General features: G+C 44.7%; 1 protein-coding gene across 1 annotated transcript in view; it reads right to left on the reverse strand.

The window, feature by feature from the left end:
* Positions 1–11,607, reverse strand: part of LOC311176651 (uncharacterized protein) — a gene marked incomplete at both ends in the record, with an annotated part of 33,706 nt that extends 22,099 nt beyond the window's left edge. Inside the window, 10 exons of the mRNA XM_084242305.1 lie at positions 58–122; positions 892–1,025; positions 1,121–1,311; positions 1,397–1,503; positions 1,919–2,073; positions 2,428–2,552; positions 3,933–4,060; positions 4,535–4,579; positions 7,808–7,946; positions 11,413–11,607. Coding sequence (XP_084098431.1) covers positions 58–122; positions 892–1,025; positions 1,121–1,311; positions 1,397–1,503; positions 1,919–2,073; positions 2,428–2,552; positions 3,933–4,060; positions 4,535–4,579; positions 7,808–7,946; positions 11,413–11,607 — 1,284 coding nt within the window. The remainder of the gene's footprint in view (positions 1–57; positions 123–891; positions 1,026–1,120; positions 1,312–1,396; positions 1,504–1,918; positions 2,074–2,427; positions 2,553–3,932; positions 4,061–4,534; positions 4,580–7,807; positions 7,947–11,412) is intronic.
* Positions 11,608–18,840: the final 7,233 nt, after the last annotated feature.

Genomic DNA, 18,840 nt, shown 5'->3' on the forward strand with positions numbered 1-18,840 from the left:
GGGAGTCAGAAAAGCTTTGGTCAGTAGAGGCCCCCACACCCCTGCCTGCCCACATACCTCAGGGTTTGGCCACACATTGGGGTTGTGGTGCAGCCCATAAATGGAGAGTGACACAGTGATTCCTGTGGGGCAGGGAGGAGAGAAGTGTGAGGACACCCTGGGGTGCCCTGGTCCTCCTCCCGGAGGAGGCACATGCATGAGCAAAAGCCCAGAGCCTGGACGGCCATGATGTGAGTGAAACGATCCCGTGGCAGAGCAGTGGATGGACATGGCACAGCACGTGTGCAGTCAGGAGACTGAGTCCAGGAGGGGAAGCTGCAGAGAACTGGACGCTTCCCTGAGGCAGCAACTTAAGCAACAGCTCACAATTATCACTCCCCTCCGTGAGCATTTGGGGACTTTGCAGTAAAGTTCAGTTCCCACAGTCACCCTCCAGAAGTCCTCTCATCCATGGCTCAGATGAGGCACCAGAGCCTTAGGGGATGAGGGATCCACGGCCAGCACGTGCTACAGGTCTGGTTCTCAGCCTCATCTATGTCTGCTCAGAGCCTGGACCATGGGCTCATGTGTGAGGACCCCTTGACCTCCCAATCTGCCTGGGGTCCAAAGGAGGGGACCACTTCTTCCTAGTTGCTAATAAATTTCAGTCACTCCTATCATATCAAAATTATAATTTAAATGAACATTTACAAGACCAGTTTCAGAGACTAGAATTTGAGGACTGAGTTTTTGCCAAGACAACAGCTGTGCACTTATGTCATACATCTCCTCCTCAACTAAGTCCCATTGATATTCTTACTGGTAAACAAGACTGTGGGAAGGCAGAATATCTACATTTATCTTCTCTATGGCTCCAGGGTTTGCTGAGGGAGTGGTGTGGCCCCATCTCACCCTCAGGTAAGGAGCGTCCATCAGGGAAGGTGACCGGCTTGCTGAGTTCCCTGCTAATACCCGGCACTGGTGGGTAGAGTCTCAGCGCCTCCTTGATGCACATGGTGGTGTAGGGCATCTGGTCCAGGTGGTCCCTGAAAGGAAGTGCACCCTGAGGGTGGGGCATAGCCCAGGGACACAGGGACTCTCTCCTCAGTGGGCAGGGCCCTGCTGCCTCTGGAGCACTCACCAGCTGAGGGAGGTGCCATCCCCCAGGAGGCCCTGCAGCTCCTCCCTGCACCTCTGCTGGTGCTCAGGGTGGGTGGCCAGCGCATAGAGGATCCAGGAGATGCCGCTGGCCGTGGTGTCGTGCCCCTCGAACATGAACGTGTCCACTTCTGCCCGGAGGTCCGCGTCGGACAAGCTGTCCCCATTCTCCATCTGGGGAAGGCCAGGTGACACTGGGGGGCTTGCTCCTTCCTGGGGGCATCTGGGCAAAGCCTAGACCTCTCCTACACACACTCACTCTGGCACGGAGCAGGATGTCCAGGAAATCCAAGTGCCTCTTCTTGCTGATCTTTTCCAGTTCACCCTCCTTCTGCAGGTGAGCCTTCCTCTGCCGGATCACTTGGTCTGTGCAGAACAGTGGTTTCCAGGCAGAGGTGAGGGGGCTTGAGTCCAGATACAGCAGCCCAGAGTAGCTCCCTCTGCCCCCAGCTGCCACCTGGTGCAGGTGGTCAGGATCAGTGTGTGGTTGAGTGTGCATGTCAGGGTGAATGCAGTAACCAATTGATTGCAGGTTCAGCCTTCCCTCAAAAGCACCCCCAATAGAGGCTATTGAATGTTCTGGGAGAGATCAACCATCACGAGTGTGGTGACATAGTTTAGCCCCCTAAATTCTCAGTTCCCTAATGGCACCAAAGAAAGTACCCATCCTGGGTGTGTCCCAAACCTAAGGGGCATCAGGCCTGGTCCTGGCTAAAGGGTTAGGTCCAGGCCCTTGGATGAGACTGATGAAGGAGGGGGAAGCCCAGCAGCTGGAACCAACCTGTGTGCTCATGGGCCACTTGGCAGGCCCGGAGGTACCTGCGGCCTGAAGGGGTCATGCTGTAGATGGTGTCGTTCTGGTGGAAAGCATTCCTCACTCGGGAAAAAAACAGGTTCTTTATGTCTTCAATGGCCTGGATGTAGGACTGGGAGCTCCTGAGGGCCAGGAGGCAGAAGAGACTGGAGAGGAGCGGGCTTCTCACCTGGAGGGGGATGGGCTCTAGGGGGAGTGTTCAGCCAATGGGACCAGTGACAGAGATACATGTCATTTCTGTGTACAGCTTTGTCACTCTGGATCTTACAAGGGGAACGAGCTGCTCCCTGTCCAGGGATCAGGGTCTGGGAGAATGAAGATTTGGTCTGTGTTGGAATTTACCCCTGGACTGTCCCAAGCATTAGAATCTCGCTTTTTGTGCCATGTGGACCCACGTTGCCCAAACTGCCTGCCTGTCAGCGGAGGCCACACCAGCTGGTAAGAATAAGGACCCACATTGGAGGATCCCCACTGACCTGTCTGTCTGCACGCTGCCCTGGTGGCTGAAGGCAGACTTCATGATGCTGTCCAGGGTCATCAAGGAGACGTACTCGAAGACCTCCACACGTGGGTTCTGGCCACTGAGCTGCTGCCATTTGTCCTGTGGGGCAGGGGACATGGAACCTCCTTCACTGCACAGAGGCCTCTGCTGTGGGGCTGGGCTCTCCCAGTCTCCAAATGTTCACAGGGACTTCCTCACTTTGTAAAGCAAAAATTTTTTTTTTTTAAAGGGATTTTTTTTTTTTTTTATAGAGGCATGTTTTTTTTTATTTATTTATTTGTTTTGTTTGTTTATACATGCACTGGGTACAGTCAGAAGCGCGGGAGGGTGAGAGAATTCACCAGAGCCAGAGTGAGGAGCAGAGCAGGCAGAAGGATCAAAGTACACTGCTGAGGGGAGCAGCGGGCGGCAGGAGAGGTCTGCGAGCCATGCGGGACCCTCCTCCGGTGGCCGGGGAGCAGCCGGGGATTGAACCGGCGCCACAGAGGCCGCGGGCAGCCTCGCAACCCAGTGCTCAACCGCTGCGCCACCTGGGAGGCCCAAGCAAAAATTTTTTTAAACACTTTTTTTGTTGTTGTTGTTGGGACCCTCACAGGCGGCCAGGGAATGAACCGGCGATGCAGAGGCCGCAGGCAGCCTCGCAGCTTAGCGCTCAACCATTGCGCCACCAGGGGAGGCCCTAAACACATTTTAAATGTAAATATTTTAATGTGATGACTATTCAGTTCATTAGATAATTAAACATGATTTCCCATTATTTTCTGACTTTGGAATAAAGTTAAAGACCAAGCTATAAATATAATACATTTTGTATATCAGAAAACTCCTTTCTTCAAGACAAAGGGGAATATTATCTGACGTGAGTACTGACCGTGACCTGACCATGCAGAGTCCAAACAAATAAGGCAAGGCAAGAGTAAGCTAAGGCCTGTCATGGGGCTCCTAAACAGGGACATGAGGAACATCAGTTCCTTTTGTCATGAAATGTTAGTTGAGCAGAGGCTGGTGAGGAGTCGAGTCCTGAGGGAGGTGAGGCGGGGGCAGGAGCAGCACTAGATGCAGATGGTCTCTGTCTCCTCAGGGAGTGGGGCTTCCACTCCCTCACTGGAGTCCTTGGAGGAGCTCCGAGTACCAGGCCAGCTCCAGAGGCTCAGCATTCTGGGATGTGCGCCCTGTATGGAGGCTGCCCACGTGGGCCAGGGCCAGCCAAGGTGAGCATGTCCTGCAGCTCAGGGGATGGACACTCCTGTCTGTGTGGTTGGGGATGTAGATGTGGGAGAAGGACCTGCTTTCCACTGTGGCTCTCTTTCTGGTTGGGGTTGAGCCAGTGTGGATGCAGGCTGGCCCCAGCACTTGCTGCCCTAGCTAGTTAGGGAGCGTGTCCTGAGACTGTCCTCTGGGTGCCTGTGTATGGGCGTATGTGTGAGGGTGGAGTCTGCGTTGTGCTGTGTGGATGGCCTGGAGATAGGACAGACTTACAAGCATCACTCGCGCAGAGTCGGCCATGAACCCCACGTAGGGCTTCAGGATGTCATAGTGGAAGGCTGGGGTCAGCATCCGCCGGTGCTGGAACCACGGCTGCCCGTTCAGCAGGAGCAGACCGTACCCTGCACCAGAGAAGGATGGGGATATTGGGCTGGTGGGGCTGGGGAGTTAGACAGCATCAGAGAGGACACTGGCCATAATTTGGGGGGAAACTAGTATATCACAAGAAGTACTTCATGCAGAAAGACAGGACAGCCCAGTGCATTTCCAGAAAGTGATTCTAACAAAGTGACTAGCATTTGGAATGTGGTTAAGAAGCTGTGAGATAAAGGTAGAAGGGTCAGGGGGCAGGTCACAGAAGCAGGTGAATGAAAGTGGGGTTGAGAGGCTGGAGAGGGCTGAGAAGTGAGGGAGGAATCTGTGTAGGAGGCCCTCAGCCCCAGTGGGAAGGGGCGATGGTTTCTTTGAAAATGAGCCTTGATTCAGACGCAAAGGTGCTGACATGGAACTGGCCACATGCTGTTCTCTGTGCCAAACGGATAGTTCTTGGCAGACCTATCTGGCAAATGGATCTCAGTCCCAGTTGTTGTACTCACCAATCCAGGGAGCCAGCAATCTGTAGGTACCGTGAGCTTTGGGATCTGAAAGGAAGGAATGGTAAGACAATAAACTATAGAGGACCAGATGAATGGTGACCCAGGAGAAGCCATGGTCAGACAATCTGCTCCATCCCTTCCTGAGGATTGTCAGCTGGCCTTGGCCCAAGACACTTTCACCTGCCTCCCTTCTTGACTCTCTCCTGAGAGTCACTAGGCTTTGGATGCCAGGCTCAACTCCCAGCATCAGCTCACCATTACATGATCTGATCGGTGAATTGAAAATAATAGGCTCTGAATTTAATCTAAAGAATGAGGTGGAATTTTTACAATTTGTGGTGCTTAACCATCCCATGACCTAGGACAGGTGACACTTAATGGTGCCAAAACCAAAGTCACTGTGTATGGGAACCATTCTTTTATGTCCAGAAAATATCCACTAGAATCATGATAATTTAGTTGAAGAAGAAAAAAATAAATATAGATAGTTGTCCCCTCAGAGCTTTTTAAGCAATCACTTCAATATCATGGTCTTAGGATGGTTCAACATCCAAAAATCAATTAATGTAATCCAACACATCAACAAAAAGAAAAACTATATGATCATATCAGTAGATGCTGAGAAAACATTTGACAAAGTTCAACATCCATTTATGATGAAGGCTCTGGAAATCCTCAGGATAGAAGAAACATACTTTAACATAATAAAAGCCATGTATGACAAAGCCACAGCCAATGTTTTCCTCAATAGCGAAAAGCTGAAAGCCTTTCCCTTAAGATCTGGAAAAAGGCAAGGATGTCAACTATCACCACTGCCTTTCAATATAATACTGGACATACTAGTCAGAGCAATAAGACAAGAGAAAGACATACAAGGAATCCAAGTAAGGAAAGAAGAAGTAAAACTATCACTATTTTCAGATGGTACGATAATATACATAGAGAATCCTAAAAACTCTATAAAAACTAATCAAAAGTATAGATCAGTTTGTAAAGCAGCAGGATACAAAATCAACACACAAAAATCATTAGCTTTCCTATATGCAAACAATCAATCTGAAAAAGAAATTAAGAAAACCATCCCTTTTATAATTGAAACCAAAAAAAAAAAAATACTTGGGAATAAACCTAACAAAAGAGATGCAGGACCTAAATAAAGAAAACCATAAGACATTGTTAAAAGAAATAGAAGACACAAAGAAATGGAAAGACATCGCTTGCTCATGGATTGAAGAATTAACATTATCAAAATGGCCACCCTACCAAAAGCAATTTACAGATTCAATGCTATTCTGATAAAAATTTCAATGACATTCTTCAAAGAAATAGAACAAATATTGATTAAATGCATATAGAACCATAAAAAACCTCAAATAGCCAAAGTTCTCCTAAAAAAGAAGGAGAATGGTGGTATCACACTTCCTGTTTTCAAACTATACTGCAAAGACATAATAATTAAAACACTGTGGTACTGGAACAAAAACAGACACATAGACCAATGGAACTGAATAGAAAACCCAGAAATAAACCCACATATTTATGGACAACTAATCTTTGACAAAGAATCAAAGAATATGCAATGGAACAAGGACAGTTTATTCAATAAATGGTGCTGGGAAAACTGGCCTGCTACTTGCAAAAGAATGAAACGAGACTACTACCTCATACCATGCACAAAAATCAACTCAAAATGGATAAAAGACCCGAATGTAAGACCTGAAACCATAAAATATATAGAAGAAAGTATAGGCAAAACACTACCCGACATACATCTCAGTAACATCTTTAATAACACATCTCCCAAAGCAAAGAAAGTGAAAGAAAAGATAAACAACTGGGATTTCATCAAACTAAAAATCTCTATACATCAAAAGAGACACTAACCCAAACAAAGAGACACCCTACTGATTGGGAGAAAATTTTTTGCACACAAACTGATAAGGGATTCATCACAAAAATCTACAAAGAGCTCACATGACTCAACAAAATCAAAGTAAACGATCCAATCAAAAAACAGGCAGAAAAGCTAAAAAGACACTTCTCCAAAGAGGAAATGCAAATCAACATTTAAAAATGTTCAACATCACTTATAATCAGGGAAATGCAAATCAAAAGCACACTGAGATACCACCTCACATCAGTAAGAATAGGGAAAAAAAAAAAAGAATGGCACACATGTAAAACACAGGCAACAACAAATGTTGGCGAGGATGTGAAGAAAAAGGAACTCTCTTGCACTGGTGGGAATGCAAACTGGTCCAACCACTATGGAAAGCTGTGTGGAGGTTCCTCAAACTACTAAAAATGAAACTACCATATGACCCAGCAAAACACTCCTAGGAATCTACCCAAAGGACACAAAAAAATTGATTAAAAAAGATACCTGCACCCCTATGTTTATTGCAGTACTATTCACAATAGACAAACTATAGAAACAACCCAAATGCCCCAAAATAGATGACTAGATCAAGAAGATGTGGTATAAATATACAATGGAATACTACCCACCAATCAAAAAGATAAACTCATGCCATTTGCAGCAACATGGATGGAGCTTGAAGGGATCATGCTCAGTGAAGTAAGCCAGAAGGAAAAAGAAATATATCGAATGGTTTCACTTATAGGAGGAATATAGGGGAACCAAATAAAGGATCAGGAAAAAAAAATAATAAAGCAAAACCAGCAGGCAACCATAAATAAGAGACATTCTGTGAGGGAGCGGGAGGAAAAGGGATCAAAACAGGGGACAGAAGAGAACATGGAATTATGGTGATGGTTCACAGGTGAACTGGTGGTGGGAATTTTACAAGGAACACACAACGATGTAAAAGACAAAAAATTATAAACTAAAATTATAAACTAAAAAAAAATAAAAATATTTTTAGGAAGAAATATCTTAGGTATATGAAACAACTTTAAGTATAATGTGTAAGTCAGGATCCTAGAAAACTGAGATATTGTAGGAGAGTTTAAGAAGGACTATTTACCAAGGACAGATGGTTATTTTAGTAACCCCAGGGCTAGTGACATTTCCTCTAGGCCTGGAGGGATATGATAAATAATCTCTAATATGGCCCCCCTTGATCCTCTACCCCCAATAAATGTGGTTGCCCTTGTGGAAAAAAAAATGGCCTTAGGCTGGCTTGTGCACTGGAGATGGTTGGAAGAAGGTCAGTTTTGAAGACTGACTGCAGGCTGCTGAAATTCAGAGACCCTGGGTCAGGTACTCTTTTGGCAGGAGGGACTCCCACTGGGAAGAAGATTTGCTCTCACCTGACCTGCCGAGAACCACCTTCATGTAGTCAGGGTCGTAGACCACGAATATGGCCTTTGTTCCCCAGAGCCAGCGAGGACTTGCAGTCGGGAATTTCTCCACCCATTTCAGTACCTGTTGTAGCTCGTTTTTTTGGAACTGTCACCAAGGGAAAAAATATCAAAGCTTTTTATTCATGCATGAGTGGGGGTGAAGGCAGGTCACAGGGAAATAGTTTCAGATTGTCCAGAGGAAGGAAGAGTTCGGGACTGTTTCTTCTGACTTGGACTCTCATCCAGACTTGCTGGTTTCCAAGGCTTTAACTGAAGCCAGTTCTGGGTGGAGCTGTGGCCTCACATGACCTGGGTACAGAAACTTAATCAGGGACTGACTTCATGGTGTAGAGACTGGAATCATTAGAACAACATTTACAAGAACAATTGTATGGCAACTTGCATCAATGGGGAAGTAGTTTGTCATATAATTTTGCTAATTTAGAAAAAAAGAATAATATCTTAAAATTTATGTTTGTATATTAATATTTATTTGCCATATTTGTTGTTATAGATTTTCAATATTATCCTAACCCTAACCTTATCCGTAAGCCTGGGTGCTGACCGAGGGAGCCTGTCCACAGTGGGGGAAGTTGTCTCAGGCTGGTCAAGCCTGGTGTCAGAAGGACAAAGTACAAAGGTCAGACACCAGTGAAGCATAGGTGACCTTGAGTTACATGTAACAGCTGGAACAAAGAAGAGCTGACTAAATGGAACATGTCTAGAGTCAATTGTTTCTGATAATTCCAAAGAGAGTAAATTAAATCTGAGTCTTGAAGTTGAAGGGAGGCATCTGCTTGTGCTGTGAAGGGGCACAGCACAAGGGGTTAGATGAGGAGCTGTGTTCAGGCGAGGGGAGAGCAGGACATAGGTAATTACTACTTAATGTGAAATAGCTTTGAGATATCTGTGACTAAGAAAGAAAAACCCAATACAGTGTTGTCTATATAATAATATTCTACATGCTATGTCTACACAATATAAGGCAATATCTGAATGCACACATGATATTTGTGTTGACGTGTGATTTTGGTATTTAGGGTTTTCTATCTCATTTCCCCTAGCCAGTCTTTGTGAGCGGTCCCCAGCCTGGAGGAGACATTTGAAACTCCTCAACCTGAAGCACAAAGACCCCTGTTTCCCATTCCTGCCTGCCTGCCTCCTGCTGAGCTGGCAGCACCAGGGCCCCTGCTCCACCCTACAGACGCTGCTGCTCTGCCCCAGCCAGGCCTGCTCTCCCCTCGCCTGAACACAGCTCTTCATCTAGCTGGGGTGCCCCTTCACAGCACAAGCAGATGCCTCCCTTCAACTTTCAAAACTCAGATTTAATTTACTCTCTTTGGAATTCTCAGAAACAAATGGCTCTAGACACGTTCCGTTTAGTCAGCTCTTCTTTGTTTCAGCTGTTACATGTAACTCAAGGCAGCCCCCTGCTTTGCAGTCTGCAAGCTTTGTGTGTCCTTCTGACACCTGTGCATCTTTCTGACACCAGGATTGACCAGCTCTGAGACAACTTCCCCAAATGAGGACAGGTTCCCTCAGTCAGTACTCAGTCCGTGAGCACCCACCATGTGCCAGGCACTGGGTCTGACATTGAGGCAGGGTATGGTACAGACCCTCATCTGTGTGGAGCTTCTGGTCTGGTTGGGATGAAAGAAAGATTAAGGAGCAGGACAAGAGACGATAATTAATATGTGAAGAAGGAAGCCCAAGACTCTGGAGAAGGGGCCTGACTTAAGTGGACTTGGGACAGGTCCCCCTCATGCCCTCGCTCATTCAAGGACGCATGATTCACCAAGACTATTGGGTTAACAGGTGGATCAGAGGCATCTCTCCTGGAAGAGTTCACAGCTGGGACGCTGCAGACAAAAGGAGCTGGGGCAGGGTGGCGCTGCTCCAGGAGAGACCACTCTTGCAGGGGCAAGAGGTGTCCCCTGTGTCCTAGGAGACCAGAGACACAACTTGGCAGAGGTGATATGGGCTGGGCTTTGTCAGATGACGGAGGAGGGATTCAAGGTGGAGGGCGCAGTGTGAGCAGAGGGCCGAGGCCAGAATGCACAGTCAGGCGGAGGACAAGGAGTAACCAAGGGTCAAAGAGAAGATGAGGACAGAGAAAGGTGGGGGTACTGGGTGCAGTTCCTGGAGGCTTTGGCTATTTCCAGTTTCTATCTGGCTGTAATCTACTCATAATCCATCAAAACTCTCTGCAAGGAGAGCGGTCTCAGCTCCCTTCAATCACATTCTCATCTCATTTCCATTGAATGTTCAATACACAAACCATGTGTGGGTCCCTCTTCATCCGCCCTCTTTGGTTACTTTGAGGTGCTACCACCACAATTCACTACCCCTTACCTCTCAAGCTCCTTGCAGGCAGAGTGGGGTAGGGAGCACTGTCCTTCCTGTAGCCTGCGCTCTCCTGTCCTCCCTCCTTCTATCCCTCCAAACACCTGACTGCCATCTCCGTGTTGAGGGGACAGGGTGATGAGACTTTCTCTATGACTCATTTTAACAGCCCCATCTTCACTGAACGCTGCTGATAAGCACTGTTCTCTTCTGAGAGGACCGTGGCCTCCCTCTCTACCTCAACCCCCCAGGCTTAGTGCAGTGAGCTGCATGGGTCACTGTGCCTGCCCAGCCTGCAAGCTGCAACTGATGTCCTTCCTTGGTCACTCACCCCATGGACAATCATCTGTCTGGGCCAGGCTCTCTGGTGGGAAATGAGGTACAGGGATGGGGGTGAGAGACGCAGCTGCACAGAGCTCCAGGCCAGAGCCGAACGGTTCAGACTTGTTTGCTGGCACAAGGCCAATGTCAGTACCCCTTGCTAGAGGCCCGCCTGGGCTTGGTTCCTTATGTTTACCTGGCAACAGCAAAGTATAAGTGCTCAGAGTCCTATGTCCACAAAATCTCTTAATTGCCCAGAATAAATAAACAGACTTGTTTCATTACACAAGTCAAATGACATTTACCTCTTCTTAGAGGCCTTCCCCAGGTTGATTATTTACATTTGCCTGGGAATGGCAACATTTTAAGTCCTTAAAATGCTGTGTCCACAGAATTGTAGTCGGGGCAAGACTGACCAGTTGGTCCTGAGCTCTCGTCACACTCAACTCCCTGGCAGGTGAGCTTTTTTCCTGCCACCTGATACCTGGATTCCTGTCTATGGGCTGCTCAGATTGAATGGTATAGGGCAGGAATCATTCAGATGATGTCTGTGCTCCCAAGCATGCTAAAGGCCAGCAAGAGAGCAAGGAAGCATGCAGAAAACAACAGATGTTTCTCAATCTTCTGGAAAGACCCAGAAACGAACCATGTTGTCCTCAAAGAGCAGGGCTACCAGGACAGGCTGCAGACCTGCCTGAGGAAGGAAGGTCCCACCCACTTGAGCCTCCAGCCCAGGCTGCCCTGAGGGAGCACGCTCTGTTGATTATGATGAAGAGTCAAGACCTGAGAGGTGAGTTGGGCTTTCCCTGGAGGCCAGGTGAAGGTCCCACAGCAAGGCTTGGTCCAGTGACTTTCTCTGAGAACCCAGCTCTCCCCACCCTCCCACTCCCCCACCCCTCTCCTCCTACCTCCTTGGAGTGTCCAAACAGCCAGTGGGAGGGCGGGCACGGGAACTGTTGGAGGGCTTTGAGCAGCCACTGCCTGTGCAGGTAGAGCTGGGCGGCCTTGATCAGCAGCAGGACCAGGCTGAGCAGGGAAGCCACTTGCAGGAGCCCAGACACACTGGCCAGGGGTCCGGAGGGGCTCAGCACAGAGGCACTCATGGTGCAGCAGCTTCTGGGTGGCTGACTCACAGTATCTGCACCACTGATCAACCTTCCCTGCTGGAAGGATGGCCCACCCACATGGGGGTGGGGGAGAGGAGGTGAGGGCAGAGCTTAGAGCTCAGGCACCATAAGTAATTAATTCTGGATGATCCACTCTAGAACAGTAGAGGAAAGCCTTTTTCAGCTGAAATTGATAATGACTGTGTACATATTAACTTTCCACTAAACAGTTTCCTCATCAATCAAGCAGTGTGCACCTACTAGGTACCAAGCAATATGTTAGGTACTTGAACTAAGTAGGAAACAAAACAGATTACAAGGAATTCACATTCTACTTTAATTAACTCAGTAATGTTTATTTGGTAGCTTTTTTTTTTTTTTGGTTCTATGAGGCAATAGAATTTTCATTTTGATATGTAAATTCATAGTTTTATATAATCAAATGTTTATTTTTTAAAGATTTATTTATTTATTTATTTATTTATTTTTTAAAGATTTATTTATTTATACAAGTACAGGGTACAGTCAGAAGCGCAAGAGGGTGAGATAACTCACCAGAGCCAGAGCAGGGAACAGAACAGGCAGACTGATGAAATACACTGCTGAGGGGAGCAGTGGGCGCGGTAGGAGAGGTCTGCACACCATGTGGGACCCTCGCAGGCGGCCTGGGATCAAACGGGCTGCAGAGGCTGCAGGCAGCTTCACAGTCCAGGGACCGCTGGGCCACCAGGGGAGGCCCTAATCAAATGTTTAAATACTTAAATGGGCGCCACCTGCCGTGGACCAGCGCAGTGGTAGACTGGCAAGGCCGTCCCAGGGATGTGAAACTCGTGCAGGATGGTCAAGGATTCGGCGTATAAATGACAGATAGACACACTTCAAGAGTGAAGATCTGAATGTAATTTGCTCAAATCATTATGCATATTTGTACATTTTCAAAAGGCATTAGGTCACACAAAATCTATTTTCCTAGTATAACAATGTTTCTTGTTACCTAGGCATAGAATACAATTTTCTAGCTAATGGTTTACAAGTTGCTAAGCATATGTGGCTACAATACATTTCCTGAAACTGATTTTTACATATATATAGAAAAAGTCAGGTAGGTAAGAAAATAGTATAATTATAGACAAGTTGCTAAGTTACTACTTATTCAGAAACAATGACTAACTGGTTAATGGTTAATCTGCTTTATAGGTAATTCCATCAGGCTTGTTTGTAGGCAATCTCTTAGCAGCCTTGTTTACAAGCAAAGGAGGGGTTTTTTACTGCGGGCTTATTGCCTAGATTGGGCTTACAGCCATTTAGACATTTGTCTGAATTTAACGCCAGAGATTTTTATGATGAAGCTCCTCGGGGACTGTACCTGTCTTAGGTCGTCAGGAGTCACAGACATGAGGCTGGCCAGTGCCTTCTTTAGTCTGTCCCCGATCTTACCCGTCATTGACTGTCCAGTCCAGCGCACAGGCGAAGGGGGTCTTATTCACTCGGATGTACTATGTGTCTGAGTGAAAGCCTCCCTCTTTTCAGTAAGTTCACTGGCGTTCAGCGGCAGAGGCAGCCACAAATTTATGTTTTATTGTAGTACTAATTGTATTTACCACTAGCAACCACTTTGAACTATATATTGAGTGAGAAATAATTAAAACTGACCTTTCTATTAACTGACTGATGATATGAATGAAGAGCTATAAATACACCAGGCTTTTAAGCACCATTTTATGTGACATTGGAGAGATTGGGTTAGCAGTATCTATGCCATGATTCCTTCTCCATTCAAATACAGGGGAATTTCAATAATTTTACATAATCTTAGTTATGATGCTTTCCTATTTGGTAGGTCTACTTTAATACCTCTACAGCATCTGCTTCATCAGGGCTATAGCCCTCTCTTTTATCATCTGCCAAGGCATAATACCAGTTTCAGACCAACTTCCTGAAGTTCTATAGATCTAGCGGCAGGATTTTGCTGATTCCCTTTCATTTTGTAACAGAAGATGACTATAAAATTAATGCTTTCACAGTGTGGTCATAGAGTTGGCAAGAAAAGGAAATAGCAGGGAACCAAATTGGAAAAGAAGGTGTAAAACAATCATTTTTGCAGATGCTATGATAATATACAAAAAAAGGTCTAGAGACTCCACTTAAAACATATTAGACATAATAAATGAATTGGCTAAAGTGACAGGATACAAAATCAATAAACAAAATCTTTGCATTGCTCTTCACAAAAAAAATAATCTATAAGAAAGAGAGATGAAGAACATAATCCCATTTACAATCACATCAAAAGCATAAAACACCTAGAAATAAATTTAACAAAGGACACAAAATACCTTCATGCTGGAAACTATAAGACAGTGTTAAGATATATACATAAAAGACACAGGTATGTGGGAAGATACTCTGTGTTCTTGAATGGGAGAGGAACATTCTTCCTTTCTCTTGAACAATGATACTTCTGTTGCTCCACCTTGAGTTGCCGGCAGGTACTAGAAACTGGAGTTAGAAATTTGAGGTGGTTGTCCAAACACTGAGAATTTCCTGCTGTGTGGCCATGAGAAAGTCCATTAACATCTCTGGGTCTTAGTTTTCTTGCTTGTACAATGAGGTTAATATACCTAGTGCATTGACTTGTATTTGTAGTTGTGCTTTGGAAAGATCAATTGCTAAACAAATGAGAGACATTTGGGGGAAGTTTCACTTTTGTCAGCACCATGCAGGGTCCTGAGTAGGAAACCTCTCTGTCTCACCTCTTCTGTCACTCCCAGTGGAAGGTACAGAATGTCCTTATCCACAAATTCTGTGCTTTCTCTTGAATGGGAAATGCAAGGAAAAGTTTAGATAAAAGGTCTTTGCTTGAGAGTTGAAATCATTGTAGAATAGATAAAGTAAACAAGTTATGATGAATGAAACCCAACTTTATCAAATCCAAAATACAAGAATTTCCAGCAGTGACTGACTCACAGGACTGATCTCTTCCAGGTGCCACCTTTGGTCAACTGTCCCCCTTTGCTTTTCTGTTGTCTAAAACAGGAACCAGGAGGCATTTAGAATAAAATTATTCGTTTCCTTTAAAAATGGCACTCAGAATCAAATCTGGTCCATTAAAGATGGTGATCTAAGGTCCAAAGTTTTCTTCTCATAGATCCATTCATTCATTGATCCATTCATTCATGAAACCAGCAAGGATTTACAGGGGACAGTAAGCACCGTGTGTCCCATGGGAGGGGTCTGGACAGGGAATCTTGTTACAACCTTCAAGGATGCTTGCTTGGGGTTTTGGATACCTAATACAAGGAAAGATGTTGCTGATTAACAACATTGCTAGCACAATTGTTGTAAGCATTGAACTCACTCTCGCTCAGTTCTGTGTTCTGCTTTGGTCACTATATTGTAAGACTTCCTCCTGTCAGTAGAAATTCTCCAGAGGCATCATTTTCAATGATTGTTACATCTAGTCCCATGGTTTGCCCAAAACTTTCTCATGAAAATTGTCCCAGAGAGTGACTCATTTTCTCCAATGTGTGGAGCTGATAACCTGAAAGACTCTCCTGCTACTTAGAAATACTGAATCAAACAGCTCTAACATGAAATGCCCCCCCAAAAAGTTTGGGGGTCTCCATGTATGGATTGGAGGCTCAACCTAATAATCACCTCTTTACCTTAATGGTCAATAGCAAGATGTCTGGAGCCTGTCTCCCTTGATTTGAATGCTGGTGCAACCTCTTACCAACAGACTCACCTGCACAAGACTTAACCTCTTTGTGCCTCAGTTTCTCACTTAGACTATGACAATTTAAAAAAAAATCTGTTTTGTAGGATTATTGTGAAAAAATATGAAATTCTTTGCTCAGTGCCTAGAACATATAATGCTCAATAAGTTTTAGTTGTTAGCAAACATTATGAGCCCTCATAGTAGAGGAAACTGAGGATTTAGAGAAAGAAAGGGAGATACCCAATCAAAATTTAAACCCAGGTTCTGTGATTTCAAACTTCTATTACTGTCTTTGTGCTATTAGTGATAAACTGGTGCTGATCCAAGTATGTTAAGAGTCAGGGTCCAAGGTTCCTGGGGCAAGCGTTGGATGGAGCTGGAAATTAACCACCAAACTGGGGAAAGGATGGTAAATGGATTAAGCAACATGCTCCTCCCCTTGGGTTTGGGCAGGAACCTGGTATTTAGGAGAGGAAGCAAAGAACGCTGGTCCTGTGGTTTGTAATGAACCACATGTCACAAGTTAGGGCAAAGCAGTAGGTGCTGGAGTAAGAGGTTTGGTGGGTAAGGCAACAGGTCAATGAGAAATGAGGCAACTTGACAATTTGCCTTTCCAATAATTTGTCCTGAAATATATTTGGTTTTACTTTATGAATTTGCCTCTGGATACAATGTTGAGGGAGATTATTGTGGAAAAAACAAGAGCAGTGGTGACTGGCAGGTAAATGGGTCTCCCTCCCTTTCTCTTTCATGTTATGTCTTTGTATTTCCCAGAGATGATTCCTTTTTCTAACTTTGCAAATAGTGAACTCCTAGTCACCCCCAAGATTCTTTATTTATTTTCTCTTCCTTGTATGACCTAAGTATGCTATTTCTTCCTTCAGTATAACCGTAATCATTATTCATTGTACTAACTTATTTTCTGCCTTATACACTAAAAAATATGAGCTCAAAAGACATCTGCTTTTGAGTAAATGCGTGAATAGTTCTATGAGCAAATCAGAGAAAGGATCCTTCCTATATTCGCTGAGGGGCACATGTAACAGTTAACCAGATACTGGGTGACTTAAAACTATGTAAGTTTAATCTCATAGTTCTGAAAGTCAGAGTTTGGTTAGTATCACTGGGACAAAATCAATGTATTGGTGGGGCCATACTTTCTCTGCACACTCTAGCTGAATTCATTGCTTTCCTTTTTCAGCTTCTGGTGGCTGCTGGAATTCCTTGTTTATGGCCACACAGCTCCTTTCTTCAGAGTCAGTATCTCCTAATCTGTCCCTACTTGGCCTTCTGCCTTTTCGTGGCCTTCATCCATGTGCATGTCAAGTCTTCCTCTGCCGTCCTGTTTACCGGGTATGATGAATTATCACACAAGTCATCTAACTTCGTTATGGTTGTGTTTCTGACTATAATCCATCATTGAACAAAATTCCCTTTCATTTCTGGATCTGTTAAAGTTAAAAACAAGTTTTTTCTTCCCCAAATAAATTCTGGACATCAGTGGTACAACAGTTACACATATCCCTACTTCAAAAGGCAAACATTAACAGAGAGAAAGGAATCTCTGGTCTGCAGGAATTTCAAAACCAAGCAGGAAAAACCCCATTAGATTGGAAAGACTTGGAATATTCTTTTGTTGCTTTAGACTCCATCCTGTGGACCACTTATCCTCTGAGACTGGGGTTTTTCCTTGGAGACTTTCTTCCTTTCTCTTGAAAGATGGCAGATGTTTGCAGTTGAGTAGTGTTGTCCTGTTTGCTTCCATAGAATTTGGAAGTCTGGCAGCCTTCCTTTGTTTATCCTCTCTCTGCCTTTGTATACTTTGATTCAGCAACCTCATAAATATTTTTTAGTGTATTAGTTTTTTTATTTTATTTTTTTTATAGAGGCATGTTTTATTTATTTATTTGTTTGTTTGTTTGTTTTTTGTTTATACATGCACTGGGTACAGTCAGAAGCGCGGGAGGGTGAGAGAATTCACCAGAGCCAGAGCGGGGAGCAGAGCAGGCAGACTGACCAAGTACACTGCTGAGGGGAGCAGCGGGCGGCAGGAGAGGTCTGTGCGCCATGTGGGACTCTCCTCCGGTGGCCGGGGAGCAGCCGGGGATTGAACTGGCGCCGCAGAGGCCGCGGGCAGATTCGCAACCCAGCGCTCAACCGCTGCGCCACCGGGGAGGCCCATATATTAGTATTTTTAATGAAGTACCATTGCTTTCACATCTTGGGTTTTTTTTTTTTTTTGACAGTATCAGATTTCTTCCCTCAGAGAGAAATAACTAAAATAATCACATGCCACAGTAAATGGTCATTATTCTAGTGAGGTTAACACTAAACAATCAATGTGATATACCACCTTGACTGAATGAAGGAAAATCAATAGATGCAGACAATACGTTTGACAGAATTGAACATGCTGAAGATAAAAATTCTCCACAAGGTGGGTACAGAGACGATGTACCTCAACATAATAAAGGCCATTTATTGCTTATACCTATAGAATTCTTTACACCATATAGGAGAAAACATTCGCATATGTCTGACAAAGGGTTAATATTCAGAAGCTATGGCAAACTCACCCAACACATAACAAACTAACTGAATGAATGAGTGAGTAAATAAATAAATAAATAAATAATAAGGAAGTGATTAAAAAGTGGACTAGGGCCTCCTCTGGTGGCGCAGTGGTGGAGCGCTGGGCTGCGAAGGTGCCTGCAGCCTCTGCAGTGCCGGTTCGATCCTTGGCCGCTGAGTGAGTGTCCCACATGGCGCGCAGACCTCTCCTGCCGCCCGCTGCTCCCCTCAGCAGTGTATTTCGTCCCTCTGCCTGTTCTGTTCCCCGCTCTGGCTCTGGTGAATTCTCTCACCCTCCCGCGCTTCTAACTGTACCCAGTACTTGTAGAAATAAATCAATCTAAAAAAAAAAAAAGTGGACTAGACACTTTTCCCCAAAGGAGATATATATATGTATACATATATACATACATACATATATACACATATATGTATATATACACATATATACATATATACACACATATATACACATATATACATATATATGTATACATATATATATTATCAAAGAGGTACATGAAAAAAAGTTTTACTTCTTAAGCAACTGAACCTCCATTGGTTCTTCTCTGGTAAAATCCTGGCAAATATAAATATTGGTACAGAGAATATCTCTAAGGTAGCATAAGGATAAATTTGCTAAATCGGTTCCATATTCTGGCATTTGTTCTCTCATTGAGTCATTGGAGAGGCAGTGAAAAATCTATGACAATGTAAATACTCAATTTGCCCAGGCTATACATGACCTGCATAATTGTGTATCTTCCTTAAAAGTAATCCTCATGCCATGTAGCCATCAGCCTAAGTCAGGCTAAGATTCTGAAAACAAGGTACAAAATGCCATCAGCCACTGTGTGACTGACAAAATAAATTAAATTCCTAACACATATTTTGTGTTTCATTAAGTGAGAGCATTGATTGGGACATAAGGGAGTCTGAAA

This window comes from Talpa europaea, assembly GCF_964194135.1.
Source record: "Talpa europaea genome assembly, chromosome: 9".
NCBI classification, from domain to species: domain Eukaryota; kingdom Metazoa; phylum Chordata; class Mammalia; order Eulipotyphla; family Talpidae; genus Talpa; species Talpa europaea.